We start from the raw sequence: 27,902 nt of genomic DNA, 5'->3' as shown, positions 1-27,902 counted from the left end.
ATGCCGCTCCCGCGCCTCCTCCTGGTGCTGCGGCCGCTGCCGCTGCTGCTGCTGCTGCTGCCGTCTCCCACCACCCCGGGCCCCCTGGCCCACCCGGGCTCCCGGCGGCTGGGGACCCGCGGCCCCGGGGGCAGCCCTGCACCCGCGGCGTCCACCCGCGCGCCCTACTCCGCAGGTACAGTCGGGCGCGGTGGGAGCGGCCCCAGCCCGGGGGGCAGCGCGCGGGGCGTCCGGCAGGGCAGGGGTGGGGACGGTCTGGGTCCGGCCAGGGGCGTGGGGGAGTCGCGCGGCCGTCAAGTTTCGCTGCATGAGGGCCTCCATCTCCTGCGCGAGGATCCTGCGGGGACCGGAGAAGGATGAGGGGATCCTCTGGGCGGGCTAGGATCCAGGCCAGCTCCAGCGTCCGACCCCGGAGATCCGCCTCCCTGCCCCGTGCCAGTCTCTTAGTTCAGCTGAACCAACCCTTCCTGAGATGCCCTTTTTGGCCCTCCTGGACTCCAGCACCCTGGGATCCTGTGGGGTCCTCCCCGTGTCCTCCGGTGCTCCAGTGGATTCGGCCAGGCAGGAGGGCATGGGTGTGAGGAGAGGCCAGGAGAGAAACCCGAGGAGCCCCCGGGTGCCGCCGACCTGCCCTGTAACAGTCCTGGCCTCAGCCCGGTCCGCCTCACCCTAACCAGATCCTCTGCCTAAGCCTAGGCTCTCTGAGATCCCCAGGGCCCCAAAGTGCTTTGGGGTGTTTGGCGAACATGGCTTTGCTTTTGGGCCAGTGGGTTTCCCAGGCAGAGCAAAGCTCCCGGCGTCGCACACCAGGCAGCTCAGCCACTACCTCCATGCCGTGCCCTGGGAAACTGGGGCTTGTCCCAGCGAAGGCACCCGCCAAGCAGGATCAGAGCCCAGAGTGAAGCTCCGGGCCCCCAACCCCCAGGCAAGAGCTCTTGCTGGTGCTTCAGCCTCCCGGGCTCCTACCGTGCTTTGTGTGATTTTGCTTTTCTTACCAAAGGCCAAGGGCAGTCCTGCTCAAGAGAGGCTGCATGCAACCAGTTCCTGGGGGTCCAGGGTTGACTTGCGGGTCTGTCCCACCTGCACCTTCTGGCCGGATTGGAAGGAGCTCTAGGGGCCGTGGGCTGCATCAGCCATGGATTAGAAGGAGCTCTAGGGACCATGGGCTGCATCAGCCATGGATTAGAAGGAGCTCTAGGGGCCGTGGGCTGCATCAGCCATGGATTAGAAGGAGCTCTAGGGACCGTGGGCTGCATCAGCCATGGATTAGAAGGAGCTCTAGGGGCCGTGGGCTGCATCAGCCATGGATTAGAAGGAGCTCTAGGGGCCGTGGGCTGCATCAGCCATGGATTAGAAGGAGCTCTAGGGGCCGTGGGCTGCATCAGCCATGGATTAGAAGGAGCTCTAGGGGCCGTGGGCTGCATCAGCCATGGATTAGAAGGAGCTCTAGGGACCATGGGCTGCATCAGCCATGGATTAGAAGGAGCTCTAGGGGCCGTGGGCTGCATCAGCCATGGATTAGAAGGAGCTCTAGGGGCCGTGGGCTGCACCAGCCATGGATTAGAAGGAGCTCTAGGGGCCGTGGGCTGCACCAGCCATGGATTAGAAGGAGCTCTAGGGGCCGTGGGCTGCACCAGCCATGGATTAGAAGGAGCTCTAGGGGCCGTGGGCTGCATCAGCCATGGATTAGAAGGAGCTCTAGGGGCCGTGGGCTGCACCAGCCATGGATTAGAAGGAGCTCTAGGGGCCGTGGGCTGCATCAGCCATGGATTAGAAGGAGCTCTAGGGGCCGTGGGCTGCATCAGCCATGGATTAGAAGGAGCTCTAGGGGCCGTGGGCTGCATCAGCCATGGATTAGAAGGAGCTCTAGGGGCCGTGGGCTGCACCAGCCATGGATTAGAAGGAGCTCTAGGGGCCGTGGGCTGCATCAGCCATGGATTAGAAGGAGCTCTAGGGGCCGTGGGCTGCACCGGTCCCAGTGATTGAGCGGGCAGCTTTGAAATGCTGAAGCCATCGCCGCTGAGGCAGGAGGTGCTGGGCTCAGAAGGGTTAAACGTGGCTGATGTGGCCAGGATGGGGACGACTGTTCTGGAAGCTGACCTTACCTTAGTCCTGACCCACCGCCCTGGGAGATGGGGCTGGGAGATTCTGCACGGTGGCCTTGCTCTTGTTACCCCAAGTCCAGCCCTGACCTTGGATGCTGGTCCCTCGGTGAGCACCACAGCCGACCCCTTGCCAGAGCCCGTCGTTCTGGTACCCAGAAGCCGCTGAGCTTTGCCACGGCCCTTTGTGTCCAGCAGGACTGTGGGAGACTAGTCTAGTGTGAGTGTGGAAACCTATTGTGGGAAACTTTCTTTGTTCTTGAGGATCAAACTGCTGCTGCTTAGTAAATGGGAGTGGGATTATAAGCAACTCATGGGGCCGGCCTTGTGGCACAGCGGGTTAAGCTACCTGCGACGCTGGCATCCCATGTCAGAGCACCAGCTGAGTCCTGGCTGCTCTGCTTCTGACCCAGCTCCCTGCTACGGCCTGGGAAAGCAGCAGAAGATGGCCCAAGTGCTTGGGTCCCTGTTTTCCGTGTGGGAGACCCGGATGGAGTTCCTGGCTCCTGGCTCCTGGCTTCAGCCTGCCCTGGCCCAAGTTTTTGAGTCCCTTTGGGGGGTGAAGCAGTGGATCGAAAATCTCTCTCCCTCCATCCCACTGGGTCATTCTGCCTTTCAAATAAATATTAAAAAAAAAAAAAAAAGTAATCTTTGTTGAGGGGGTACCAATCAGGAAGGCACCAGATGTTCTCAGAATCCCTGCCACCCTGGTGAAGCATCCTGAGTTTTCTATTGCTTCCAGAACCAATTACCATGACTCTCGTGGCTTAAAACATCACAGTGCAGAGTTCTGGGGGCGGACGCTGACTCTGGTCTCACTGGGGTGAAGTCAAGGCGTCAGCGGGCTCTGCTCCTGTTTGGGAGCTTCCGGGGAGAACGTTCCCTGCTTTTCCAGCATGGAGAGTCCTGCCGCATTGCTAGGCTCCTGGCTCCCTCCACCCTCAAAGCAGCAACTGCAGGTTGAGTCCTTGTTGCATCGTCAGCCCTCCTCTGCCTCCCTCTTCCACTTTAAGGGGCCTTGCAGGGGGCCCGCCCACGCCATCCGTCTCCTTCCCAAGGAGGTTTTCACCGCATCACACCGGCAAGGTCTCTTGCCCTGCAAGCTAACCCATGGGCACCTTTGCCGGGGGCCTTTCTGCCCTCCGCACCTCCTGTTTGTAGCCCCCTGAAGACAGGATTCAGGGTGCAGAGCCAAGTGCAGAAGGAAGAACTACTTCCATGTTTAATTAGAAGAACACAACCGTGATATTCATAAGGTCACCATCTGGGTGTTAGTGCCGCGTTGTCAGTTCTAGGGTTTGTATCTTTTGATTTTCCTTTTGCACCAATCTTGTAAAATATCCAGACCCATCTCCAGGAAGGATTTCCCCGCACAGCTCTTCCTTGCTCCTGACTCCTGGGAAATCTCTAAGGACGCAGTGGAATTCTGAGGTTGTTTAAAGAAAGATTAAAAATTCCCTTGTGGCCGGCGCAGCGGTTCAATAAGCTAATCCTCTGTCTTGCGGCGCCGGCACCCCGGGTTCTAGTCCCGGTCGGGGCGCCGGATTCTGTCCCGGTTGCCCCTCTTCCAGGCCAGCTCTCTGCTGTGGCCAGGGAGTGCAGTGGAGGATGGCCCAAGTGCTTGGGTCCTGCACCCGCATGGGAGACCAGGATAAGCATCTGGCTCCTGGCTTCGGATCAGCGCGGTGCACCGGCAGCAGCGCGCCGGCCACGGCGGCCGTTGGAGGGTGAACCAACAGCAAAAGGAAGACCTTTCTCTCTGTCTCTCTCTCTCACTGTCCACTCTGCCTGTCAAAAAAAAAAAAAAAATTCCCTTGCGCTTAACCAAATGTATGACATAGGGCATATTGCAGGGTATGTGTCAAAATCAACATGAGGTCCATGAGTTCATGTGGATTTTTGTGGTGGAAAATGTTGCCTCACAGAGATGCAACCTTGATGCAGTGCACAGCCCAGGTCGGGAGTCAGGAGGCCTGGATCCCGACCCGTGCCCTGCTGCTCTGCGGTCCTCACCTGTCCCCGAAGCTCAGGCTTCTCATCTGTGAAGTGGGCACGGGAATCTCTGCACCCCCAGCATCTCAGGGCTGTGTGTGGGTACTGTGATCCCCAAAGTGTGACCCGAAGCGAGGTATTATTTCCTAATGCCACCAGGCGGTGGGATAGATCCAAGAGGGTAATTTTCAGATTTTTAAGACAATGATACAGAGGTGAAAATGCGTGCTCCAGATAAGGCATTTTATTCTATGAACTGCCTAGCCTAGGGATTTATCTTTTTTTTTTTTTTTTGACAGGCAGAGTTAGACAGTGAGAGAGAGAGAGACAGAGAGAAAAGTCTTCCTTCCGTTGGTTCACCCCCCAAATGGCTGCTACGGCCGGTGCACTGTGCTGATCTGAAGCCAGGAGCCAGGTGCTTCCTCCTGTCTCCAATGCGGGTGCAGGGCCCAAGCACTTGGGCCATCCTCCACTGCACTCCTGGCCACAGCAGAGAGCTGGACTAGAAGAGGAGCAACTGGGGCAGAATCCGGCGCCCAGACCGGGACTAGAACCCGGGGTGCCGGTGCTGCAAGCGGAGGATCAGCCTAGTGAGCTGCAGCGCCGGCTGGGATTTATCTTGAGTCCACTCAAAACTTTACTCTCTGTGTAAACTGCCTTCTTAGAGTTGCATCAGCTTCCAGCCCCTTCTTAGGAGAGAGCCCTGTTTGACACTTCTTGCCCAAAGGTCTCATTTGCATTCAGGGCTGCACGTGTGTGCATATGCATGGGCACGTGTGTGCCTGTGCTGTGCATGTGTGTATATATATTGAGCAAGAAGGGGTCATGGCTTGCCAAAGTACCTGGTTTTATTTCTTGTATTCACGGAGGACTTACCAGCTGAGTTGAGGAAAACAGCAAAGAATAGATGACAGGGCCGGCTCTGTGGCATAGCGGGTAAAGCCGCAGCCTACAGTGCCAGCATTCCTTATGGGTGCCAGTTCAAGTCCTGGCTGCTCCACTTCCAATCCAGCTCTCTGCTGTGGCCTGGGAAAGCAGTGGAAGATAGCCCAAGTCCTTGGGCCCCTGCACTCATGTGAGAGACCTGGAAAAAGCTCCTGGCTTTGGATTGGCACAGCTCCGGTCATTGCAGGCAATTGGGGAACAAAACAGTGGATGGAAAATTCTCTCTCTCTCTCTCTCTCTCTCTCTGTATAACCCTGCCTCTCAAGTAAATAAATAAATCTTTAAAAAAAATAAAGACAGGGAAGCCACCCATAGCACGTAAGAGTGTCTTCCTCAATTTGCCTTTGGATGCCTGAACAGGGCTGGTGTGGTGAGGCTGGCCATCGTAGACCCTGCTCAGGGACGCCTGGTCTCATCTCCTCAAATAGCCAAGGTGCCCAAGAGATGTCTGGGATCCATTCACTCCTAGGAGTCACGAGGGACCTTGGAGCAAGCCCCTAAGTGTTTAAGTGAAATTTCAGGGCTCAGCCAGCCTATAGGTGAGGGATCCGGGAGACCCCACAACTCTTTGTGCACTGTCGCTAGGGGGTGCTGAGTGTCTTGGTGCTTTCAACACCTAGATGGGGGGAGGGTAGTGGGGAAGGCAGCAGGGTTGGGGGCTGCACCCAGCCTGGCCTCCTGGCGTTCTGTAGGAGTGAGGACTGGACCATTGGTCTTATCCCTGCCTGGTCTTTTCTGCTCCCACGCCCTTCTTGGCAGGTGTATGCAAGAGCAGGCCGCTGGACTTGGTCTTTATCATCGACAGTTCTCGGAGTGTACGGCCTCTGGAGTTCACCAAAGTGAAAACCTTTGTCTCCCGGATCATTGACACTCTGGACATCGGGGCGGCCGGCACACGGGTGGCCGTGGTGAACTACGCGAGCACCGTGAAGATCGAGTTCCAACTCCAGACCTACTCAGACAAGCAGTCCCTGAAGCAGGCCGTGGCGCGGATCACGCCCTTGTCGACAGGCACCATGTCGGGGCTGGCCATCCAGACAGCCATGGAGGAGGTCTTCACGGTGGAGGCGGGAGCCCGGGGGCCTGCCTCCAACATCCCTAAGGTGGCCATCATCGTGACAGACGGGCGGCCCCAGGACCAGGTGAATGAGGTGGCGGCTCGGGCCCGGGCATCCGGCATTGAGCTCTATGCCGTGGGTGTGGACCGGGCAGACAAGGAGTCTCTCCAGATGATGGCCAGTGATCCCCTGGACGAGCACGTGTTGTACGTGGAGACTTACGGGGTCATCGAGAAGCTGTCCTCCAGATTCCAGGAAACCTTCTGCGGTAAGTCAGTAGATCTTTCTAGGATGTTATAGGCCAGCATTAGGTAACCAGAGAAAGAGTGATTTATTCATTTTTTTCCCTTTGGTAGAAATTATATGGGAAATTTAAATATATGCAATAGTTTTTGGATGACTTTCCCCTATTTAAACACAGCTATGTTGGTGTGGGAATATAAGAGCTGCATTATATGGAACTCGGTTTGCTCATAAAACCTCTATGTTTGCATTACAAGTGGGAAGGTCTGGAAATGTCCAGGATAAATAATCCTGCTGTTGCCTGATGGGATCAGAAAAAATAAAACAAAAATCAAGACGCCTCTCTCCAGATATTTTCTTTCACTTTACCATCTCCAGGTGGAACAGAACCCCACTTGTTCTCCTTCCAGAGGTGGGGGTGATGGCTGCGCGCGGCAGACAGCGGCTTGTGGTCCAGCATAACCGTGGGTGTGGACCTGTGCAGATGGTGGCTGGTTTTCCAATTGGCTCTTTCTCTGGTTATTTCTCTGTGGAAGCACAGGATATGAGACTGAGAAGATTGGGGGTCTCAGCTCTGTTACCCTCCATTTATTTCTTTCTCCCTTTAGCACGGAGTTTGAATATGAATGTTGCTAATTTCATGGGAATTTTTGAGCATGAATTAGCCAAATCCATGAATATGAATTCACTCAAGGATGAGGTTTATTTTCAGTCACTGTCAGGATCATGATTTGTGGGGGTCATGCTTTATTTTTTGTCATTTGGTGATAACTTTTTGAAGCCCTCTGTGGAATTATCCAAGGAGGTGTGGACCAATGTCTAGTTCAGGTGAATTTTCACACGTAGATACCTTTTTGCCCACATTTGTGTGTTCAGCATGCGTTGATCACTGATGATACAAAGATACAAGTGGTCCCCACCATTCAGTGACTTCTGGCGCCGGGAGGGAAACCAGAAGTGAGCCGGTTGGGACAGCTGTACAGCGCAAGGAGAGTTTGCACTGAGATCACTGTGAGCCCAGCGACAGTGGTGGAGATGGGAGGTGAAGTCCTGGCCTGAGGCGAAGCCTGGCCTCATCTCAGCCACACCTGGCCGGCATGCCCTTGTCTTTCCTGCCCAGCACGCGGGGCCCTCACAAGCTGTCACTGGCTTTGGTGGCTCCTACTTGGCATTCATGAGCTTCCAAAAGAAAGTGGCTTTCTTTCTCCCAGGAAAGCCCCCAGGCTTGCTTGTGGGGGAGAGCTTAGGGATGCTGGTCTGCGGCAGAGGGCAGAGGTGGGTCTCATCGCCAGCATGGGGGGGGTGGGGGTGGGGGTGGCGAGAAGGCCATAAAGCAGCGAGCAGCGAGTCCGTAAAAGAGATGCTTGTTCTGGGGGAAAGATGCCTTCCCTATGGAAAAAGACTGAGGGGCAGCTTGTTGTAGTCCACAGGCTGGAAAGATCACGCCGTGAAAAGGCCCTTCTTGGGAAAATATTGGCTTTGTCCTGTTGCCAAGGGCAATGGAGGCTGGGTTACCTGCCTGGGGAGCGCCAGCCTCCTCGGTCTCAGAAATGACTAAATTCATTGATTCATCTTTCAAAACAAGTCACTAGGAGAAACCCAATGAGATATAAATGGGTCCAGGAGCAAACAGATGTAAGCCTAGCTAATAGAATCTCATTATTTTGTCCTTCCTTGTTTTCAAACAACCTGTTTGTACTCAACCCGGGAGTTCATTCTTGCAGATACCAGAGCCTTGAGGTTGAAGACGTAAGGCATGTGGCCTCTGTCACCCGTGCTGCATGTTCTGAAGGCGGCTCCCCGGATTGCCTTCCACCATTTGCTTGTCCCCATGTGTGTCACCTGCCAGGTGTGAATGAGTGGCAGACGCAGCAGCACACCTGTGTGTGGATGCTGTTTAGATGCGAATTGCAGAACCCCTGTGTAGCCACTTTCTTTTGGAAGCTCATGAATGCCAAGTAGGAGCCACCAAAGCCAGTGACAGCTTGTGAGGGCCCCGCGTGCTGGGCAGGAGAGACAAGGGCATGCTGGCCAGGTGTGGCTGAGATGAGGCCAGGCTTCGCCTCAGGCCAGGACTTCACCTCCATCTCCACCACTGTCGCCGGGCTCACAGTGATCTCAGTGCAAATTCTCCTTGCGCTGTACAGCTGTCCCGACCGGCTCACTTCTGGTTTCCTTCCCGGCGCCAGAAGTCACTGAATGGTGGGGACCACTTTTATCTTTGTATCATCAGTGATCAACGCATGCTGAACACACAAATGTGGGCAAAAAAGGTATCTACGTGTGAAAATTCACCTTCAATGGGGTGACTACCTCATGGCACTGCGGGCAGACGTACTTCCACGTCAGATGGCTGGGAAGCAGATGCCTTTTCCTCGGGCAGGTGGATGAAGCTGGATAACACATCCACCCGCTTGATCCGGGGTCCACAGTCAGAGTTCCCTTTCTGCTCTGAGGAAGTCCATAGCAAAATCAGTGCTTTTTGAAGTGAGGACCCTTTCTACTTTGAGACTGATGCTTGTAAGAGGCCCGAGGTAGAAGACACATAGCCGAGCCTTAGTGTGAGTGTAGGGAATTGGAAAGGCACCTGAAGAGCGATGCCTTTGGGATGGGGAGAAAGGTTCTTCAATGTTTCCTGCGTGTTGACACCATCGCTCCCTCCTTTTACACAGCTGTGGACCCCTGTGTGCTTGGCACGCACCAGTGCCAGCACGTGTGCATCAGTGATGGGGACGGCAGGCACCACTGCGAGTGCAGCCAAGGCTACACCTTGAATGCTGACAAGAGAACGTGTTCAGGTGAGGCCTGCTGGGGGCGCCAGGGCCTGCTAGAAGTTATCTGGGGGGACATACGCTCCAGGGTGTGGATTGGCCCCACACTTTGACTCCCTGACCCTTTTTTGCCTCGTTGCCTTTGGCTGGTGTACTTTTGATGATCAAACATTTTCCTTGGAAGGGAACACAGGGATAAAATCGAGATAAAACATAAGCCAGCTATTGCAGTACTTAATGCTAGTGTCAGAGGAAAGAGAAGGGGAAAAGGCTGGTAAGGATGGGCTCCTTTGAGAATTTGGAGTTTTTCCTGGATTTCATTTAATTAAGTACAAGCTATGGCTTCTTCTCTAGGGTCATAGATGCTCATGGAATGTAGAAGGAAAAGGAGATTTTGAGAAGTCCCTCACTAATCTGGCACATGGAGCCATGAAAGATGGGGAGTCAGTTCATTTGTTGTAGTCCACAGGCTAGAAAGATCACGCCATGAAAAGGCCCTTCCTGGGAAAATATTGGCTTTGTCCTGTGGCCAAGGGCGATGGAGGCTGGGTTACCTGCCTGGGGAGCGCCAGCCTCCTCCAACAGGCCTCCTTGGGCTCAGAAATGACTAAATTCATTGATTCATCTTTCAAAACAAGTCACTAGGAGAAACCCCAATGAGATATAAATGGGTCCAGGAGCAAACAGATGTAAGCTTAGCTAATAGAATCTCATTATTTTGTCCTTCCTTGTTTTCAAACAACCTGTTTGTACTCAACCCGGGAGTTCATTCTTACAGATAGATACCAGAGCCTTGAGGTTGAAGACGTAAGGCATGTGGCCTCTGTCACCCATGCTGCATGTTCTGAAGGCGGCTCCCCGGATTGCCTTCCACCATTTGCTTGTCCCCATGTGTCCCACCTGCCAGGTGTGAATGAGTGGCAGACACAGCGGCACACCTGTGTGTGGATGCTGTTCAGACACGAATTGCAGAGCCCCGGGAACCCGGGTTTTAGTTGCAATGGGGCGACTACCTCATGGCACTGCGGGCAGACGTACTTCCACGTCAGATGGCTGGGAAGCAGATGCCTTTTCCTTGGGCAGGTGGATGAAGCTGAATAACACATCCACCTGCCTGATCCGGGGGTCCACAGTCAGAGCTCCCTTTCTGCTCTGAGGAAGTCCATAGCAAAATCTGTCCTTTTTGAATTGAGGACCCTTTCTACTTTGTGACTGATGCTTGTAAGAGGCCCGAGGTAGAAGACACATAGTCGAGTCTTAGTGTGAGTGTAGGGAATTGGAAAGGCACCTGAAGAGCGATGCCTTTGGGACGGGGAGAAAGGTTCTGCAATGTTTCCTGCGTGTTGACACCACCGCTCCCTCCTTTTACACAGCTGTGGACCTGTGCGTGCTTGGCACGCACCAGTGCCAGCACGTGTGCATCAGTGATGGGGACGGCAGGCACCACTGCGAGTGTAGCCAAGGTTACACCTTGAATGCTGACAAGAGAACGTGTTCAGGTGAGGCCTGCTGGGGGCGCCAGGGCCTGCTAGAAGTTATCTGGGGGGACATACGCTCCAGGGTGTGGATTGGCCCCACACTTTGACTCCCTGACCCTTTTTTGCCTCGTTGCCTTTGGCTGGTGTTCTTTCGATGATCAAACATCTTCCTTGAAAGGGAACACGGGGATAAAATCGAGATAAAACATAAGCCAGCTATTGCAGTACTTAATGCTAGTGTCAGAGGAAAGAGAAGGGGAAAAGGCTGGTAAGGATGGGCTCCTTTGAGAATTTGGAGTTTTTCCTGGATTTCATTTAATTAAGTGCAAGCTACTGCTTCCTCTCTAGGGTCATAGATGCTCATGGAATGTAGAAGGAAAAGGAGATTTTGAGAAGTCCCTCACTAATCTGGCACATGGAGCCAGTGAAGGATGGGGAGTCAGTTCATTTGTCATTTAAACCCTAGGGAAATGTATTTCAAAGAGGCTGCCCTTGATCTCAGAAACTAAGCAAGGTCGGGCCTGGTTAGACTTGGATGGGAGAGGAAGAAAATGTAGAGATCATTTAATTCTACCTACTCACTTCCAATGAGATGCAACGAAAAAGCTTGCCCAAGTCACCAGAAAATTGGTACCCAATTCCGAGTCCAGTCCACTTTCTCTGAAACAAGCTGCCCCGCCCCCTGCACCTGCCGTTTCATTATCACTGTGTGTGTGTAAGAGTGTGGCTCATCATTGTTTGTTTACCCCTCGCTGTCTCTTTTTACCTGTTCACTTTTGTCCCGGCCATCTTTTATTAGCTATCAATAAGTGTGCTCTTAACACTCATGGATGTGAACACATCTGTGTGAATGACAGAACTGGCTCTTACCATTGCGAGTGCTACGATGGTTACACCTTGAATGAAGACAGAAAAACCTGCTCAGGTGAGTGGAGGAGGAGTCCCTACAGTCGCTCCTTGCCTGTCCACCCTGTGTTGAGAGTGGAGGGGACTTGGCCTGGGACCTTGGTCTGTTTTCTTCTGCTGCCACCTTTGGGCTTTTCCCATTTCTAAAAAAAGTATTTTTATTTATTTAATTGAGAGACAGATGGAAAGAGATCTTTCTTTGCTGGTTTACTCTCCAGATGCCTGCAGCAGCTGGGGCTGGGCCAGGCCAATGCAGGGAGCTGGGAGCTTAAATGAGTTCTGCCATGTGGGACATGGGGACCCAAGTACTTGAGCCATCACCTGTTGCCTCCCAGGGTGTGCATTATCAGGAAGCTGGAACATAAAGTGGAATTGGGACTCAAACCCAGACAATCTAATATGGGGTGTGGGTATCCCAAGCAGAGTGCTAACTGTCATGCTAAAGGCCCACCCCTTTTAAAATATTTATTTATGTATTTATTATTTATTTAAAAGTCAGAGAGATCTCCTATCTGCTAGTCCACTCTGCAAATGCCCACAACAGTTAGGGCTGGGCCAGGCTGGAGCCAGGAGCCAGGAGCTCAGTCTGTGTCTCCCATGTGAGTGGAAGAGCCTTGAGCACTCTTGCTATCCCCTGCTGCCTTCCAGGGTACACGTTAAAAGGACGCTGGAAGTGGGAGTGGACCTGGCACTTGAACCCAGGCATTCTGATATGGGTTGTGGCCATCAAGCAGTGTCTTAACCATTAGGCCGAATGCTTGCCCCTGCTGTGCCTGGTAGTAATAGTAATGCTTGTGTCTAATGGCTCACTTGGATAAATGAGTTGCTCCTCTCCTGTGTATTCAGCCCTACAGCCTTTCCGAATGCCACAGAAAATTTCGTCAGTTAAAACCCACAAACTCTTATGGCTTTCAAAGCCAAAGACAGCAACTTGATAGTGGTAAAAAAACAGGCAGATGCCACCTTCACCAGGTGAGCCGCGTGAACATTGTCAGTGATGACGCACAGTGGTGTCCTGCGTCCCCTGACGTGATAGGTGACACCACTGCAAGTCTGTGGAGAGCTTGCTAGAAGTTCACAGTCATAAGGAAACATCAGATAAACACACTGAGAGCCAGTCTGCGAAATCGTTTTCCAGAGCTTTTCCAATGGACAGCCGTAAAAGACAAAGACAACTGAGGGAATGTCCCAGAGTCGAGGAGACTGGCAACTTACTGCAGTGTGTGAGCCCGGGTTGTAAGGATTTATCTATTTATTTGAAAGACAGAGTTAACAGAAAGAAGGAGAGACAGCCAGAGAGAGAGAGAGAGAGGGAGAGAGAGAGATCCATCTTCCATACTGGGTCACTCTCCAGTGGCCACAGTGGTCAGGGCTGGGCTAGGCTGAAGCCAGAAACCTGGAACTGCAGCAGGGTCTCCCATGCGGGTGCAGGGGCCCTAGCACTGCGGCCATCCTCTGCTGCTTTCCCAGGCTCATTAGCAGGGAGCTGAATTGGAAGTGGAGCAACTGAGATTCGAACCTGTGCCTATATGGGATGCTGGCATTGCTGATGTTGGCTTAACCTGCTGTGCCACAACACCGGCCCTGGAGGAGCCCAGGTTGGACCCTGAATCAGACAGCGGACATTCCTGGGTTGATTGGCAACATCGAATGAGTCTGTAGATTAGTGCATCAGGTCGCATTCACATGGAAGTCCTGCTTTTCACAATCATACTACAGTTGTCAAGGTGTTAACATTTGGGGAAACAACACTCTTTTTTTTTTTTCCCCAATGATTTTGTTTTTTATTTATTTTTTTAATTTTAATTTTTTTTTTTTTAATTTTTGACAGGCAGAGTGGACAGTAGAGGGAGACAGAGAGAAAGGTCTTCCTTTTTGCCGTTGGTTCACCCTCCAATGGCCGCCGCGGTAGGCGCTCTGCGGCCGGCGCACCGCGCTGTTCCGATGGCAGGAACCAGGTGCTTATCCTGGTCTCCCATGAGGTGCAGGGCCCAAGAACTTGGGCCATCCTCCACTGCACTCCCTGGCCACAGCAGAGAGCTGGCCTGGAAGAGGGGCAACCGGGACAGAATCCGGCGCCCTGACCGGGACTAGAACCCGGTGTGCCGGCGCCGCAAGGCGGAGGATTAGCCTACTGAGCCGCGGCGCCGGCTTTTCCAATGATTTTGTAAGTCTGAACTTATTTAAAACATGAAAAGTTAAGAAAATAGGATAGAGTTGGAAGCATTTCGGGCCAGAGGAGATGCATTGAGTGCAAATTTGTGTCTCTCCTCTGGACTCATTTGCCTCTCTGAGCAAGCAGGAGAGCAGTGGACTGGACTTCTTCAAACTCGAGTTCTGTTTTTCTGATCCTAGTGCAATGAGCCACACAACTGCTGGTCTCCCTCTGAGTTGAGGTAACTGTGGCAAACCTTAAAGGAGTGTTGTAGAAAACATTGAGCAGATAGTAAGGCTATGAAAGCTTAGCATCGGTGGCTTTGACAAGGAACTGGGGATGGTCAGAGAATACTTATTTATTTACCCCAGCTAACTGCCACTCATCATGAATAGTACTGATTGCTTTGAATACTTTCCAAAAAGTTTTGCTCTTACAAATTTCTAGTAGCAGAGAAGTTTTCTATCTATGGATGATAAGACATGCTGCCACATTTTGTTTCTCTTTTCTTGCACTTTTGTTTGACAGCTCAAGATAAATGTGCTTCTGGCACCCATGGGTGCCAGCACCTTTGTGTGAATGACAGAGACGGCTCCCATCACTGTGAATGCTATGAGGGCTACACGCTGAATGCAGATAAAAAGACATGTTCAGGTGAGCTCCGAGCAACACACTCTCATCTCTGCCTGATTCTGACAGGGAAACTAAGGTGCGATTTGCCAGAAGCCAGGTTCTTCAAGGTAACTTGGGGATCAGATCTTCCACCCTGCATGTAGATTGAAGCGCACCCTGCCCAAAGGGTAGTGAGCCCAGTGTGTTTTGCAAACATAGATTACTTCAGAAAATTACTGTGAAATGGGTAGGGAATGGGGGATATGAGAAAAGTCCGTTAACTGTAGAGTCCTTGTCCAGGAAAAACTTAGAGCTACACACACTGGGGACTCTTGAAGTCAGTGGGAGACTTCGGAGGAGGTCAGTTGGACAGTAACCATTTGATGTGATAGGCAGAACTGATCGTCTTCCAGCTAAAACTTGGCCTAGAACTCTTCTGTAGCGTTCATCTTACAGCTGCCTCGTTCTAGCAAAGGAGACTTTGTCAGTGGCTGAACTGGACCCACACAGATGTTCCAGCAAGTTTGCAACAAGTCATTCCCTGCTGTTTCTACATGATTACTCTTAGTGAATCTGAGCCTTGTGACTTGGCTAACCAGCCCGTGCCAGGACTGCTAATCCTCATTAATTTGATTTAAACTCGCTGGCGGAACAGGGTGGCATTCATAAATGGAAGAACACACCTAAGAGAAGTTCCTAGCTCTCTAGGTGGTGTGTGCACTGGGTGTGTTGAATTTTTTTTTTTTTTTTTAGCTTTAACGTATATTTTCCTCTCCTTGAGGACGCATTCCTGTGCTCTGGGATCTTATCAAGACAGATGTGGGATGCATTTCTTAGAAATTGCAGTCAGTGTGCATCGAGCAGACATGCCCCAAGCACTGTGAGGACCCAGAAGACGTGTAATCATAGCCTGGGTGCAGAGAGCCAGCTCCTTTGTGAGCAGAGAGGAAAGGGCTCCGGAGAGCAAGTGACAGGAGCTGAGGGCTGTAAGTGTGGCGGAGCCTGGGAGGGACCCAGGGCGCTGGGGCCGGAACTGGGCCTTGAGAGGAGAGGAGAGCAGCAGGGCAGGGCCGGCTTGTGCTGGTTTGTCCAGGGGAGTGGCACAGGGCCCGCTGGGGTGGAGAGGGCTCACCTGCAGCCCTGCTCCTCAAACTGGTTCCCAGGATCCCAGCTGCAGATGCCAGGGACATTGAGGAGCTGTGAAATTGAAACAAACCCCAAATTCATTTAAACTAACAGATACCATGGAATAGAGCGAAGCACGTTACTTCCAGAAAACATAAAAGAGAAGTGTGACTTAAGGCTGACCCCTGAGGCCGCAGTCCCAGGGGACTGCTGCCAGCACTCCTCAGAGCCTCCTGTGGGCACGCCTCGTGCTAGGCGTTTGAGACACAATCGTGCCTTTAATTCGTGATCTCAGCAACTTTAGGAGGAAGCCGCAGCGCAGGCAGGGTGAGTTGCTTGCCCGTGGTGCTTGGTTGGTAGGGAGTAGAGCCAGGGTTTGAAGCCAGGCACTTGCTCCAGTGTTCCGTACACTCTTAACCACTGAACCACACTGCCTCATTGTACAAAGCACAGGTTAGCACAAAGGGATAGGAGAGAAAGACAGGGTGGCAGGAAACCAAGGATGTCTATACTTTAGGTTTTTTTTTGTTAAAGATTTATTGATTTACTTGAAAGGCAGAGTTACAGAGAAAGAGAGGGAGAGACGGAGAGAGAGAGGTCGTCCGTTCCTCTGTTTTATTCTCCAAATGGCCACAGTGGCCAGAGCTGGGCCAGTCCAAAGCTAGGAGCCAGGAGCTTCTTCCAGGTTTCCCACGTGGGTGCAGGGGCTCAAGCACTTGGGCCATCTTCCACTGCTTTCTCAGGCATATTAGCAGGGAGCAGGATGGGAAGTGGAGCAGCCAGGAGTCAAACTGGCACCCATATGGAATCCGAGAGCCACAGGCAGTGGCTTTACCTGCTGTGCCACAATGCTGACCACTGTGCTTTAGTTTTGAAAATAATTTTTTATTTATTTGAGAGTGAGAGGCCACTCTCATTTGCTGGTTCACTCCTCAAATGCCCGCAGTGTCTGGAGTTGGAGCCAGGAGCTGGGAACTCAATTCAGGTCTCCTACACAGCTGGCAGGAATCCAATTACTTGACCCATTGCCACCACCTCCCAGGGTCTGCATTGGTGGGAAGCTAGAGTCAGGAGCCAGAGCCAGGAGTCGCACCCAGATACAACGTGGGCATCTTAGTTGCAGGCTCTACACCACTCCCTGTACTAAACATTTTAAAGTTCTAAAGCTGAAGTGTATACCTTAGGTCTCATCATCCCTCGTGGCCTGCTTTCTCCTTGCGGGGAGGCGGGAAAGCTTGTGAATTCCACGTGGAGCCCCAGCCCGGGGCAGGAGCCAGAAGCACATCCCGTCATTACCTGTTGCCTGGGTACTGAGCTAGGATGTGAGGGAAGAGGAAACACTGTGCTCTGAGACATTTTACCGAACAAAATCTGAACGGCAGTGATGGTCGGGAGCGTCCGTGCTAGGGATGGAAAGGAGTTTTTGCATGGATTACACAGAACCTCGCATCTCACACAAAGCTGTTCTCAGGCGACAGGGAGCCGTGGGAGGTTTTGAGCATGGAATGACGCTGAAGAGATTAGAGGGGAATGAAGAGAACTACGATGGCTCCTGCAATGGCAAAGGAAGAAACTGCATCTCTCAGGAAGCCTTTCTGGTTCTCCTAAGGGCAGAGTTGCTGTATTCACTTGTCCTGGGCCAGACTGGACACAGGAGCAGCCTGGCACTTAGCCCTTGGGCTGCTGTCTCCTCCTTGACCAATTATTTCCTTGCAGTAGATAATACGTACGACCTGATCCAGCCCTACAGATCGCACAGATTAATATCATTAACACTGCAATTGTTTTTCTCTCTGTCTGTGCTCATGTGTGTGTGTGTGTGTGTGTCGCTGTTTTCCCTCCCATGTTGTAAGCTATCGAGGGCAGGCTGTTGGTCAGTAGCCCTTGTTTGTGCAGCGTGGAACTTAGCTCCCCGTGCAATTAGGTAAATTATTTGTGGTGATGGCGATGATGATCCACGGGTAGCTGGAGATGCTGGAGATGCCGACAGTCACCGGGAGGGCAAAGGTGAGTGCGGAGGATGGCCGAGAGCCAGGGACACCTGTGTGTTAGGAGGAGGAGGAGGCATCCTCAGAGCTTGCACGAGAGAGGAAGGAAGGGGAGTCTGTGACGGATGGGGAGGCCAAGGGAGCTGAGACGTGGAGAAGGAACCAGCTTTCGTCCTGAAACACAGGGCTGATACGCTGTCGGCCCCAAACCGCAGCTTCTTGCTCCCGCACGTTTGTGTTTCGTTTTCTCTGTGGCTGACCGTGACTGTTCTCTTCCCCAGTGCGTGACAAGTGTGCTCTGGGCACCCACGGCTGCCAGCATGTGTGCGTGAGCGATGGGACGGCGTCCTACCACTGCGATTGCTTTCCTGGCTACTCCCTGAATGAGGACAGGAAGACGTGTTCAGGTGAAGACGGGCCCTGAAAGCCCATTTTGTTTGGTGGGAGACTCTTCGAGGCACGGGCTTTTCTTCCTTCCGGTCCCAAGCACAGACACGATCCTTTGTCCTGGGCAGAATCCTCTAGCGGTTCCCAGTTGGCTGCAGAATAGAGCAGTGGTCCTCCTTGGCTACATAGCATCCGCCTTCCTGGATCCGAGTCCATCCTCTTTCTTTTTTCACTTGAATTAAAGTCTCTCTCTAAGACTGGATTTCTTTTTTTTGTGGTAAACACAACATCAAATTTACTTTTGATCATTTTTAAGTGTATAGTTCAGTGGCGTGAAGCATCCTCAGTTGTACAAATGTTATCACCATCCGTCGCCAGAATTTTTTTATTATCTCAAACTAAAACCTTGTACCCATTAATCCATTACTGCCCATTCCCCACTGCCCCCAGCTCCTGGTAACCACTGTCCCACTGCCCCCAGCTTCATTTCCTTCTAAAGCTTCTTTTCTGCTATATTTGCCCCAGACCACTCCTTCTCCCCTAGTCTTGTGGTGTGTTTGTTTGACATCGCAGTGGACTCCGACAGTCCAGCCCTTGCGCTTTCCTTCCTTCCCCGTGAGCCTCTTGCCTCACCCTGCTTTGCTTACAAAAGCCCAAGAGCCACGTCCGTGCCGACATTTGGTTTTGTCGTGTTACGTGTTTACCAGTCTACTAGATGCTGTCCATGTCCTTGTTCCTAAGGAGGGGAGGCGTCTGCCCTGTGTATATTAGTCATCAAGTTCTGTATCTGGAAATGCTACCTTTTTTTAAAAAAAATTTCCTGTTGGGTTACCTATATTTTTCTTGTTGATTCATAACAGTCCTTCACAGTGTAAGTTCTTTGTTGTTAATATGTATTGCAAACATCTGATTTATTGTATTCATCTTTTTTCTGTTTTAAAATGATGTCTTTTCCACAAGATTCATGTTTAATTCTTTTTTTTTTTTTTTTTGACAGGCAGAGTGGACAGTTAGAGAGAGAGAGAGACAGGGAGAAAGGTCTTCCTTTACCATTGGTTCACTTCCCAATGGCCGCTGCAGCCGGCGCGCCGCGCTGATCCAAAGCCAGGAGCCAGGTGCTTATCCTGGTCTCCCATGGGGTGCAGGGCCCAAGCACTTGGGCCATCCTCCACTGCACTTCCAGGCCATAGCAGAGAGCTGGCCTGGAAGAGGGGCAACCGGGACAGAATCGGCGCCCCGACCAGGACTAGAACCGGGTGTGCCGGTGCCGCAGGCAGAGGATTAGCCTATTGAGCCGCGGCGCCGGCCTCATGTTTAATTCTTAAGCTAGACAGTAGATTTGTTAATGTTTTTGTTTTGATTCATAGCATATATGTGTCCTACACAAGTTAATTTTCATGAATCAAACATTCCCAAACGATGTTTGTATTTTGAATTTCCAGGGCTGTCTTCATTTCCATCTCCTCTACTAGAGTTTCTCTTAAAATTCCATCAAACTTCATCTTGCTCTCAGCACAGAAGTTGGTGTGTTCTAATTCCTTCAATAATCTCTTCCTCCACCCAATTCATAGTACAGCGCCTACTGTGCTCTGGGTGCTAGCAAGAACATCTCTGAACAAAGCATGTGCGGTTCTGGATAACAGAATGAGTGCAGACAGGTGAACATGCACCCGGCAGCTCAGCAAGAGCAATGCTGACACACAGCAGGGAACGGAGAGGATGGGCCTGGGGCGAACTCGCTTCCAGTGGAGAGGGTCTCCCTGAGAGCTGGCTTCTGAGAACTGAGGGGAGCAGTGGCGAGGCTGGCATTTGGCATGCTGGGGAAAAACGAAGGAGAGAATTGAACGTCCTGTGTGGTGGCAGCCCTCGTGATCGGAGTGCAGTCAGCCGGAGCAGGCGTGGCTGAGACTGTGGGGAGCTGGGCAGGCGGGGGCCGAGTCTTGCTGCCTGTCTGGGCTCGGGGGACAGGACTTCACGCCTTGTTCCAAGGGCCACGGGAGCCCTGGAGGTTCTTAGGCAGTGAAGCAGTAGCGTTCCGTGCCTGCTTTCCAAGTCCCTCCAGCTGCTGCGTGAAGAGTGGATGGGGGAGGATGGAAAGCCGAAGGGAGACCAGTTAGGAGGCCATTGCAGCAGTCAGCCTGGAGCTGGGAGGCACCAGTGCTGATGCAAGTAAACTGGTCCACAGTCTATTATGGGTACAATGGACAGGGCTTAGTTGGAAGTTGGATGTGAGGGAGGGCAGGGCAGGAATAAGGATGCCGTTCAGATTTCAGATTTGAGCGACTGGAGGATGAGGGCAGATAGATGTGGGGTAGAAAAGGTCAGCAGTTCAGTTTGGACTTGTGTGTATATGCATGTTCAAATGTTTATTGTATGAGAGAGAGGGAGAGAGAGAGAGAGAGAGAGAGAGAGAGAGAGAGAGAGTTGTTTTATCTGCAGGATCACTCTCCAAATGCCTGTGCTAGACTGAAACCAGCAGTCAGGAACTCCATCCTGGTCACGTGGGTGGCCGGGGACCAAGTGCCTGCACCATCTTCTGCTGCCTTCCTAGGCACATTAGCAGGAAGCTGGATCAGAAGCAGAGAAACCAGGCCTCAAACTGGCACTCTGATATGGGACGCTGGTGTCACAAGTGGCCGCTTAACCTGTTGTGCCACAATGCCAGCTCCTTATCTTTTTTTTTACTTAAAAGTTTTGCTGAGATGCAATTTACATACCACAAAATTTTCTCTTTTAAAGTATACATTTCAGTGTTCTGTTGGTTTTTAATATAGTCATAGAAGTTGTGCTATTATCACCACTGTCTAGTTTAGAATATTTTTATGACTCTGAAAATAAACTTAAGCTATACTGACAATCACTCTTCAGTTCTTCTCAACCCATAAAGTGTTTCCACAAACACTAATTCTGTCTTTGTGAATTTGCTTATTCCAGACATTTGTTATAAATCATCATACAATATCATGTGATATGCATTTTTTTCTTCCCATTCTGTGGGTTATCTTTTCATTTTCTTGAAAGTGTCCTTTGAAGCAAACAGGTTTTAATTTTGATAAGGTCCAATTTATTTCTTCTTTCATTTGTTCTTATGCTTTTGGTGTTATCCCTAAGAAACCATTTACCTAAGTCATGATTTACTCCTGTTTTCTTCCCAGAGTTTTAGTCTTTACATTTAGGGCTGTGCTCTGTGTTGAGTTAGTTTTTTTTTTTTTTTTTTTTTAATATGGTGTGAGGTATGAGTCCAAGTTCACTCTTTTTTTTTTTTTTTTTTTTTTTTGACAGATAGAATTAGACAGTGAGAGAGAGAGAGAGAGACAGAGAGACAGGTCTTCCTTCTGTTGGTTCACCCCCTAAATGGCTGCTACAGCCGGAGCTATGCTGATCTGAAGCCAGGAGCCAGGTACTTCCTGGTCTCCCACACGGGTGCAGGCGCTCAAGCACGTGGGCCATCCTCTACTGCCTTCCCGGGTCACAGCAGAGAATTGGACTGGAAGAGGAGTAACTGGGACTAGAACCTGGTGCCCATATGGGATTCTGGCGCCATAGTCGGAGGATTAGCCAAGTGAGCCACAGCGCTGGCACCCCTAAGTTCACTCTTGTGCCTGCAGCTGTTTGGTTATCCTGGCATCCTTTGTTGAAAAGACCATTCTTAATTGCTTTTCAGCCTTTTGGCTAAGATGAAGTGAAGATCATTCTTTCCCTCGTTACGCTGGTACACTTGTTGAAAATCAACTGACCATCAATGTAAATTTATTTCTGAATTCTCTGTTCTTTCCATCGATCCACAACCTTATGCCAGAACCATACACTCTCAATTACTGTAGCTTCGTAATAGGATTTGAAATCATGAGTGTGAGTCCTTCAACTTAGTTCTTCTTTTTGGGAGGTTTTTTTTTTTTTTATCCTAGAACTTCTTTTCTTTTCTTTTTCCAAAGAAACCTTTTATTTGAGTAATACAAACAATGCATTTCATAAGTACAGCCTTAGGAATATAGTGATTCTTCCTGCCGTACCTGCCTCCCACCCATACTCCCACCCTAATTCCTCTCCCTCTCCTATTCCCAGTCTTATTTTTACTAAGATCTATTTTCAATTAACTTTATTAACAGAAGATTATACTAAGTAAAGAGTTCAACAATCTGTATGAAAAAACTAAAGAACTGTTTTTCAACAGTTGACACAAGGGCTCATTGCATCTCAAAGCTAATTTCACTTCTTTTTTTTTTTTTTGAGAAAATTAACTTTAAAGAAGCACTCAAGAATGATACATCTTTTGTGAGCACTTAGACATAACTATAATTTATGAGATATAAGAATATCCTCCACTTAACACATTAAAAGAAAGTAAGTCTTTGAGAACAAGTTTTATCATTAATTAAAGAAACACCCAAGAAAACAAGCAATGGAGTTGGACACTTAGGCATAACTAAAACTTATGAGACATAAGCATATCCTCCATTGAATAAACTAAAATGAAATAAATCTTTGAGAAAAAGTTTTTTTGTTAACTCTCATAATATAACTCTGAGGACAGAGGTCCTGCATAGGAAGTTAGTGCTCAGTGACTCTTGTTAATTTAACAACACGTTTATGTATGATGTCAGTGATCACCCGAGGCTCTTGACATGAGCTGCCTAAGCTATGGAAGTCTTTTGAATCCACAGACTCCGTCAGTATTTAGATAAGGTCATAAGCAAAGTAGAAGTTCTCTCCTCCCTTCAGAGAAAACTATATTCTTCTTTGATGACCACTTCTTTCCACTGGGGTCTCACCCACTGAGGTCCTTCATGTAGGACGTTTTTGCCACAGAGTCTTGGCGTTTCATGCCTGAAATGCTTTGAGAGTGTTTTGACTTTTCTGGGTCTCTTCTGTTTCCAGATAATTTTAGGATCCGTGTGTCAATTTCTACAAAAAATAGTGAGGACATTGATAGACATCATGTTGAAGCTATATATTAATTTTGATAGTATTGCTATTTTTTTTTATTTGACAGCTAGAGTTAGACAGTGAGAGAGAGAAACAGAGAAAGGTCTTCCTTCCGTTGGTTCACCCCCCAAATAGCACCGATCCAAAGCCAGCAGCCAGGAGTTTCTTCCCGGTCTCCCATGCGGGTGCCCGCGCCCAAGCACCTGGGCCATCCTCCACTGCCTTCCCAGGCCCCAGCAGAGAACTGGACTGGAAGAGGGGCAACCGGGACTAGAACCCAGCGCCCATATGGGATGCCGGTGCTGCAGGCGGAGGATTAACCAAGTGAGCCACGGCACTGGCCCCCGATAGTATTGCTATTTTAACAGTCTTCTAGTCCATTAACATGGAGTGTGTTTCCATTTATTTCAGCCTTCATTAATTTCTTTCAACAATGTTTTGTAGTTTTTAGTGTATAGCACTTGTACTTCTTTTAAATGCATTCCTAATTATTTTATTCCTTTTGGTGCTATTATGAATGGATCCAACTTTCAACTTTCAAATTTGCTACATCCCAGTTTGTGACATACATACATACAACTGTCTATGTTTTAATTAGAATATCCCACTGAGCCCATGCCCTATCCAGGCAAGACAACCACTGGGCGAGTATTGTAGGAGCTCATTTTATACTCTGTAAGGAGCGACAGGCATGTTGTGGAAGTTCAGTAGCTACTTTCTGGTTTGTAAGATGAGATTCGGGCTGGTTGTCCTTGTAAGGTGCAGTTGGATTTGGACAGGAAAATAGATTATATCTCATTAAGTGAATTTATGGTCTCCAGCCCAAAATTTTTGTAGAATGTGGGAGAAAATGTTAGAGCAAAGGCCCATTGCCTGTCCTCAGGCAAAGTATCACTCAATGGAAGATGATACAAGGTCTTCAGAGCTGGGAAGTAACTCATATCTATTTGTAGCCCTAGGGGCTATGATACTGAATAGAAACATCTGCTTTACTGAAAGAAATTGGAGTTACTTTTATCACTGTCTCTGAATTACTTAAATGTCAACACAGACCTGAAATTTAGTTTGAAAGTACTTATGGTTAAGAACTAGAACTCTCAATTCAAGCTATCAATAGAATAGCAGACTTGTTCGGGACATCAGAAATTACCTAGTTTCAATCTCTGAAATATTGAGGTCATAAAAATAGAGGACAATTGCACTTTTTTTCAGTTCTTAATGAGGACATAGTATCAGAATTGTCATGCCTCTGTATCCTGGGCCTTCACTATACCAGCTTTTTTGTTTTTCTTATTTAAATTTTTATTTGAAGGTGGGGAGAGAGAGCAAGAGCAAGAGCGAGAGCAAGAGAGAGAGAGAAATAGACATACATATATAGAGAGGCCTTCTATCCATTGCTTCACTTCAGAGATGCCTTCAACAGCCAGGGCTGGGCCAAGTACCAGCTAGGAGTCCAGATCACAATCTGAGACTCCCCTGTGGGTGGCAGGGACCCAACTACTTGAGCCGTCATCTATTGCCTCCCAGGGTCTGCATTAGTAGGGAGCTAGAATTGGGATTGGAGCTGGAACTTGAACCAAGGCATGTGGGATGTGGGCATCCCAAGTGGCATCTTTACTGTTGAGCAAAACACCTGCTCCCAAATAGCTTCTTAATAATTTACTTTTATTATCATGGATAACTGATGACAATCACAAAAGCATAGAGAATAATATAATGAACCTTCATAGAACCATCACCCAGCTCCGACAATTACACACATTTCCCTGTGTCTCCTAATACAAATTTCTCTGTGGCATTAACATTCCAAAGTATTCTCTCCTCCTTCTATTTGGTTTTACATCCTTTTGCTTCCTGGAAAATGAATTTAGATAAACCTTACAAATAGAAATATTGGAGATGGGTGTTGTGGCACAGTGGGATAAGCTGTATCCTGTATTGTAGTGCCTGGGTCAAGTCTCAGCTACTCCAGGATTCTGCTATAGCTTCCTGCTGCTGTGCCCTGGAGGCAGCAGATGATAGCTCATGTGCTTTGGTTCCTGGCTTGGATGGAGTTCTTGGCTGCTGTCACCTGGTGCAGCTCTGTTTGTCAAGGGTATTTGGGGTGTAATGGCAGACATCTCCCCTCTGCCCTCTGTCTTTCCTTCTCTCTTTCTGTCACTCTGCCTTTCAAATAAATGAATCTTAAAGAAATGGAACTGTTGAATTGTAGAGTTCCTGATTTGTTATAATTCCGGCATAGCTGTGACATTTTGCATACCGTCCTTGTCTTCAGCTGTTGAAGAAGCACGGAGACTGATTTCCACTGAAGACGTCTGTGGGTGTGAAGCCACGGTGGCTTTCCAGGAGAAGGTTAGCTCGTATCTTCAGAGACTCAACACCAAACATATCCTTTCTGGAAGGTTTTCTGCTTCTGCTTGAAGCCACACTAGGTGCTACAACTGACCAAAGATTTTAGGACATTCCACAGGCAAGTGTCCCGTTGGTTAAGTTTTAGGACAGGCAGTAGTAACACGTGGCTTTTTGTTTTTTAAATTTGTGGTTCTTTGGCAATGGTTTAATAGATCATTTTCATCCATGTAATATTTACAGGTAAAAGCTGCCCAGCTGTTACTTTCTCTAATGCTGTTTCATTCAGTTCTGTTGTATGCTTCCAATCAAGCCCTTATGTAACAGATAGAGGGCATTATACCATAATTCTTTAATATGGCTTTCTTAGTTCATAATCTGTATATACATAGAACAAGTCAGCTCATTAATGGGGTCTAGGATCTCAGGTTACACAGACCTGCACACTTGGCTAACAAAGTGATCAAAAGGCAGATTTCAACATCTAACATGCTATGGTCTCAGAGACTTTCAAAAATTAGTTCTTAAGTCAAAGGAGTAACTCAGGAAAAGTACTTTTTACCACACAGCTCAAGTTAATAACGTTTCTCTTATGTACTGTTGAAGAATGGAATCCACGTTGTGGTAGGTATAACTGGGGGTATGAAAAGACTTTTGGGGTTGGGGGAAGGCACAGTTTTAAAGGAATCGATTTTCCAGACCCATCCCTTGCTTAAGAAGCTCCTTGGACTCAATTGGAATTCTCTTGGCTTTATACAAGAAAGGCATTCCCTTCACTTACCCTGACTCGACTCAGCTCCATTTCCTGGAAAAGTCAGATCGCCAGAGAACCAAACAAAGGAAGAATTCAGTGATTCCTTTAACCAAAAGTTCATTATTAATATTGTTTCCCCCACCTACCCCACCAAGAGGTAATTTTAGAATTAAACTTTATATGGGCAAAAGCATTTGAAGATCACTGCAGTGGCCAGATTTTATCACGATCTGAAGATTAGAATTTCCAAGTTGTAGATAAAGTTGTACTTGCAGCAAAAAGGTCTTGTTCTTTTCCTTCATTTATAATAGGATGTAATTATTTTACCTTGAAGCTTTTGCAAGTGTTATCTCTGTTTTCTAATGTGTAGAAATAAATGCTGTTGCCTTAACAATGACCCACTTGATGACATCTTGGAGAAGCTGCAAGTAAATGAATATGGACAAATACATCGCTAACTTGCTCAAAATTTTCACCCAGCAGTGTGGAGAGCGTGGCGTACTTAATACTCATTCTTTTGCACACTTGTATCTTCAGTGTTCCTGCTAATAATTTGCCTTTATAAATGCTTGAAAACTACTGGGTAAATAGTATGAGGATCTTCTGAAAACCAGTATAATTTTTCCAAGGAAGTAAACTCTTCATTAAGAGCAAACTTTAGTGTCTCTGAGCTACAACTGTGAAATGTTTGGTGGGAAAGAGAAGAAAAAGTTTACTATCTCTTTCTTTATCTACTAATTGAGCCATTTAATTTTAAATGTTTATATTAGTAAGATAAACATGTTCACGATGGAGACTTTAGATCTACTCTTGACAGTATATAGAATATAAACCAGTTTTATTACTGAGAGTGCAAATTGTACAAATTACACATAAAAAAGTTTATATAATTGAGATAAGTACAATTTAGAAATGTTTCTTTGAACACTTTTTGGCCTTTGCTGAAGTATCATTGAAGTTGTGAGCAACGGATTGTAATTCATATAGCTAAAATGGGATAACAGATGAAGTGACCATTACATGACATTTTTTATTCATTCTGGTCTTCAAAATGCACAAACAGCAATAGATGTGAATTTAGGATGTTAAGCATTTTACCAAGGACAAAAAAATACAAATTTATCATTTTGCTTCAATTGATAAAATTATATATTTATAAAGTTGATATAACAAGCAACAAAATCTAACGTTGCTTTTTAATGTCAGCGATACACCTTTTTCACTTATGTATTTGAAACCTGTAACTTTTAGAACAAAACAGTCCTTTAAATTGTGTTCTTGGTTTGTACTGTCTTTAATAAAAGTTATTGTCTTTATATATTGTTGTCATGTTTGTTTTTTGATGACATATCAGTTTTGTTCACTCAACATCTTTCCTTAAATGGAATTAACAATTATTTTGAACGTGTAACCATTTCTTGTCGGAGAGGATGTTGAGACTCTTCCTATAATTTAATCTCACACTCCTCATGCAAAAAAATCTAAGTTCAGGTTAAACAGAAAGGTTTTAATCAAACATGATATTGTGGGAGAGGGAATAACATAAAATTTTAAAAAATTAAATAATTCTGAACTTTAATGAATATAAACTCCTGAAGAGCAAAGATAACCTATCAATGTAAACCTCAGATATAAACTTTAAGAAATGAAATAAATAATTCAAGGGAATATGTATTCTTTGAAACTTTTACTTTCCAGAATTTTTTAAGGACATGACTTAGAGCTACAATATTATTTTCCAAACTTAATTATGGACACAGAATCAGTAGTACACATTACTGTCTCAGAGGAGTGGTACCACACAAGGGATCAGCGAGAACGCATGGACAAGGAAGGAGAGGTATTTAGAGGGAGGGATGAGTTGGCCCAAGTGTGAGACTATCAGTAACTACCTTCACCTAATTATGTTTAACCACTTGACTGGAAACACCTGGCTTAGATTTGTAATCAGGTAAGTCCAGACCGGGAGCCTATGAGCAGGTGCCAAGGTATCTTAGGTGTTTGCAGGTAAGTGCTGAATGGCATACTGCCAGGTTTGGAAAGAATTCCTCAGGGAGACCTGACCTGTGCCCGTTTGGCTCCCAAAGGGCCAGGAGCAGCATCCGGTGCAA

At 48.5% G+C, this 27,902-nt stretch overlaps 1 protein-coding gene across 1 annotated transcript; it reads left to right on the top strand.

Moving 5' to 3' along the window:
• Positions 1–27,017, top strand: MATN3 (matrilin 3). Its single transcript, XM_062208815.1, has 9 exons — positions 1–175; positions 5,799–6,365; positions 9,013–9,138; positions 10,485–10,610; positions 11,389–11,514; positions 14,179–14,304; positions 17,657–17,782; positions 24,964–25,074; positions 26,194–27,017. Exons 1-9 carry the CDS (start codon positions 1–3, stop codon positions 26,247–26,249), a joined length of 1,539 nt encoding a protein of 512 aa, XP_062064799.1. The 3' UTR covers positions 26,250–27,017.
• The last annotated feature ends 885 nt before the right edge of the window (positions 27,018–27,902 follow it).

This window comes from Lepus europaeus, chromosome 13 (assembly GCF_033115175.1).
Source record: "Lepus europaeus isolate LE1 chromosome 13, mLepTim1.pri, whole genome shotgun sequence".
In the NCBI taxonomy this organism is placed as follows: domain Eukaryota; kingdom Metazoa; phylum Chordata; class Mammalia; order Lagomorpha; family Leporidae; genus Lepus; species Lepus europaeus.
Note: the sequence above shows the minus strand (reverse complement) of the source record. Positions and strands in the feature narration are given on the sequence as shown.

Coding starts and splice junctions, on each gene's coding strand:
- MATN3 (XM_062208815.1), top strand. CDS start 1: ATGCCGCTCCCGCGCCTCCTCCTGGTGCTGCGGCCGCTGCCGCTGCTG. Junction 176..5,798: donor CCGCGCGCCCTACTCCGCAG/GTACAGTCGGGC, acceptor CCTTCTTGGCAG/GTGTATGCAAGAGCAGGCCG. Junction 11,515..14,178: donor AGACAGAAAAACCTGCTCAG/GTGAGTGGAGGA, acceptor TTTGTTTGACAG/CTCAAGATAAATGTGCTTCT.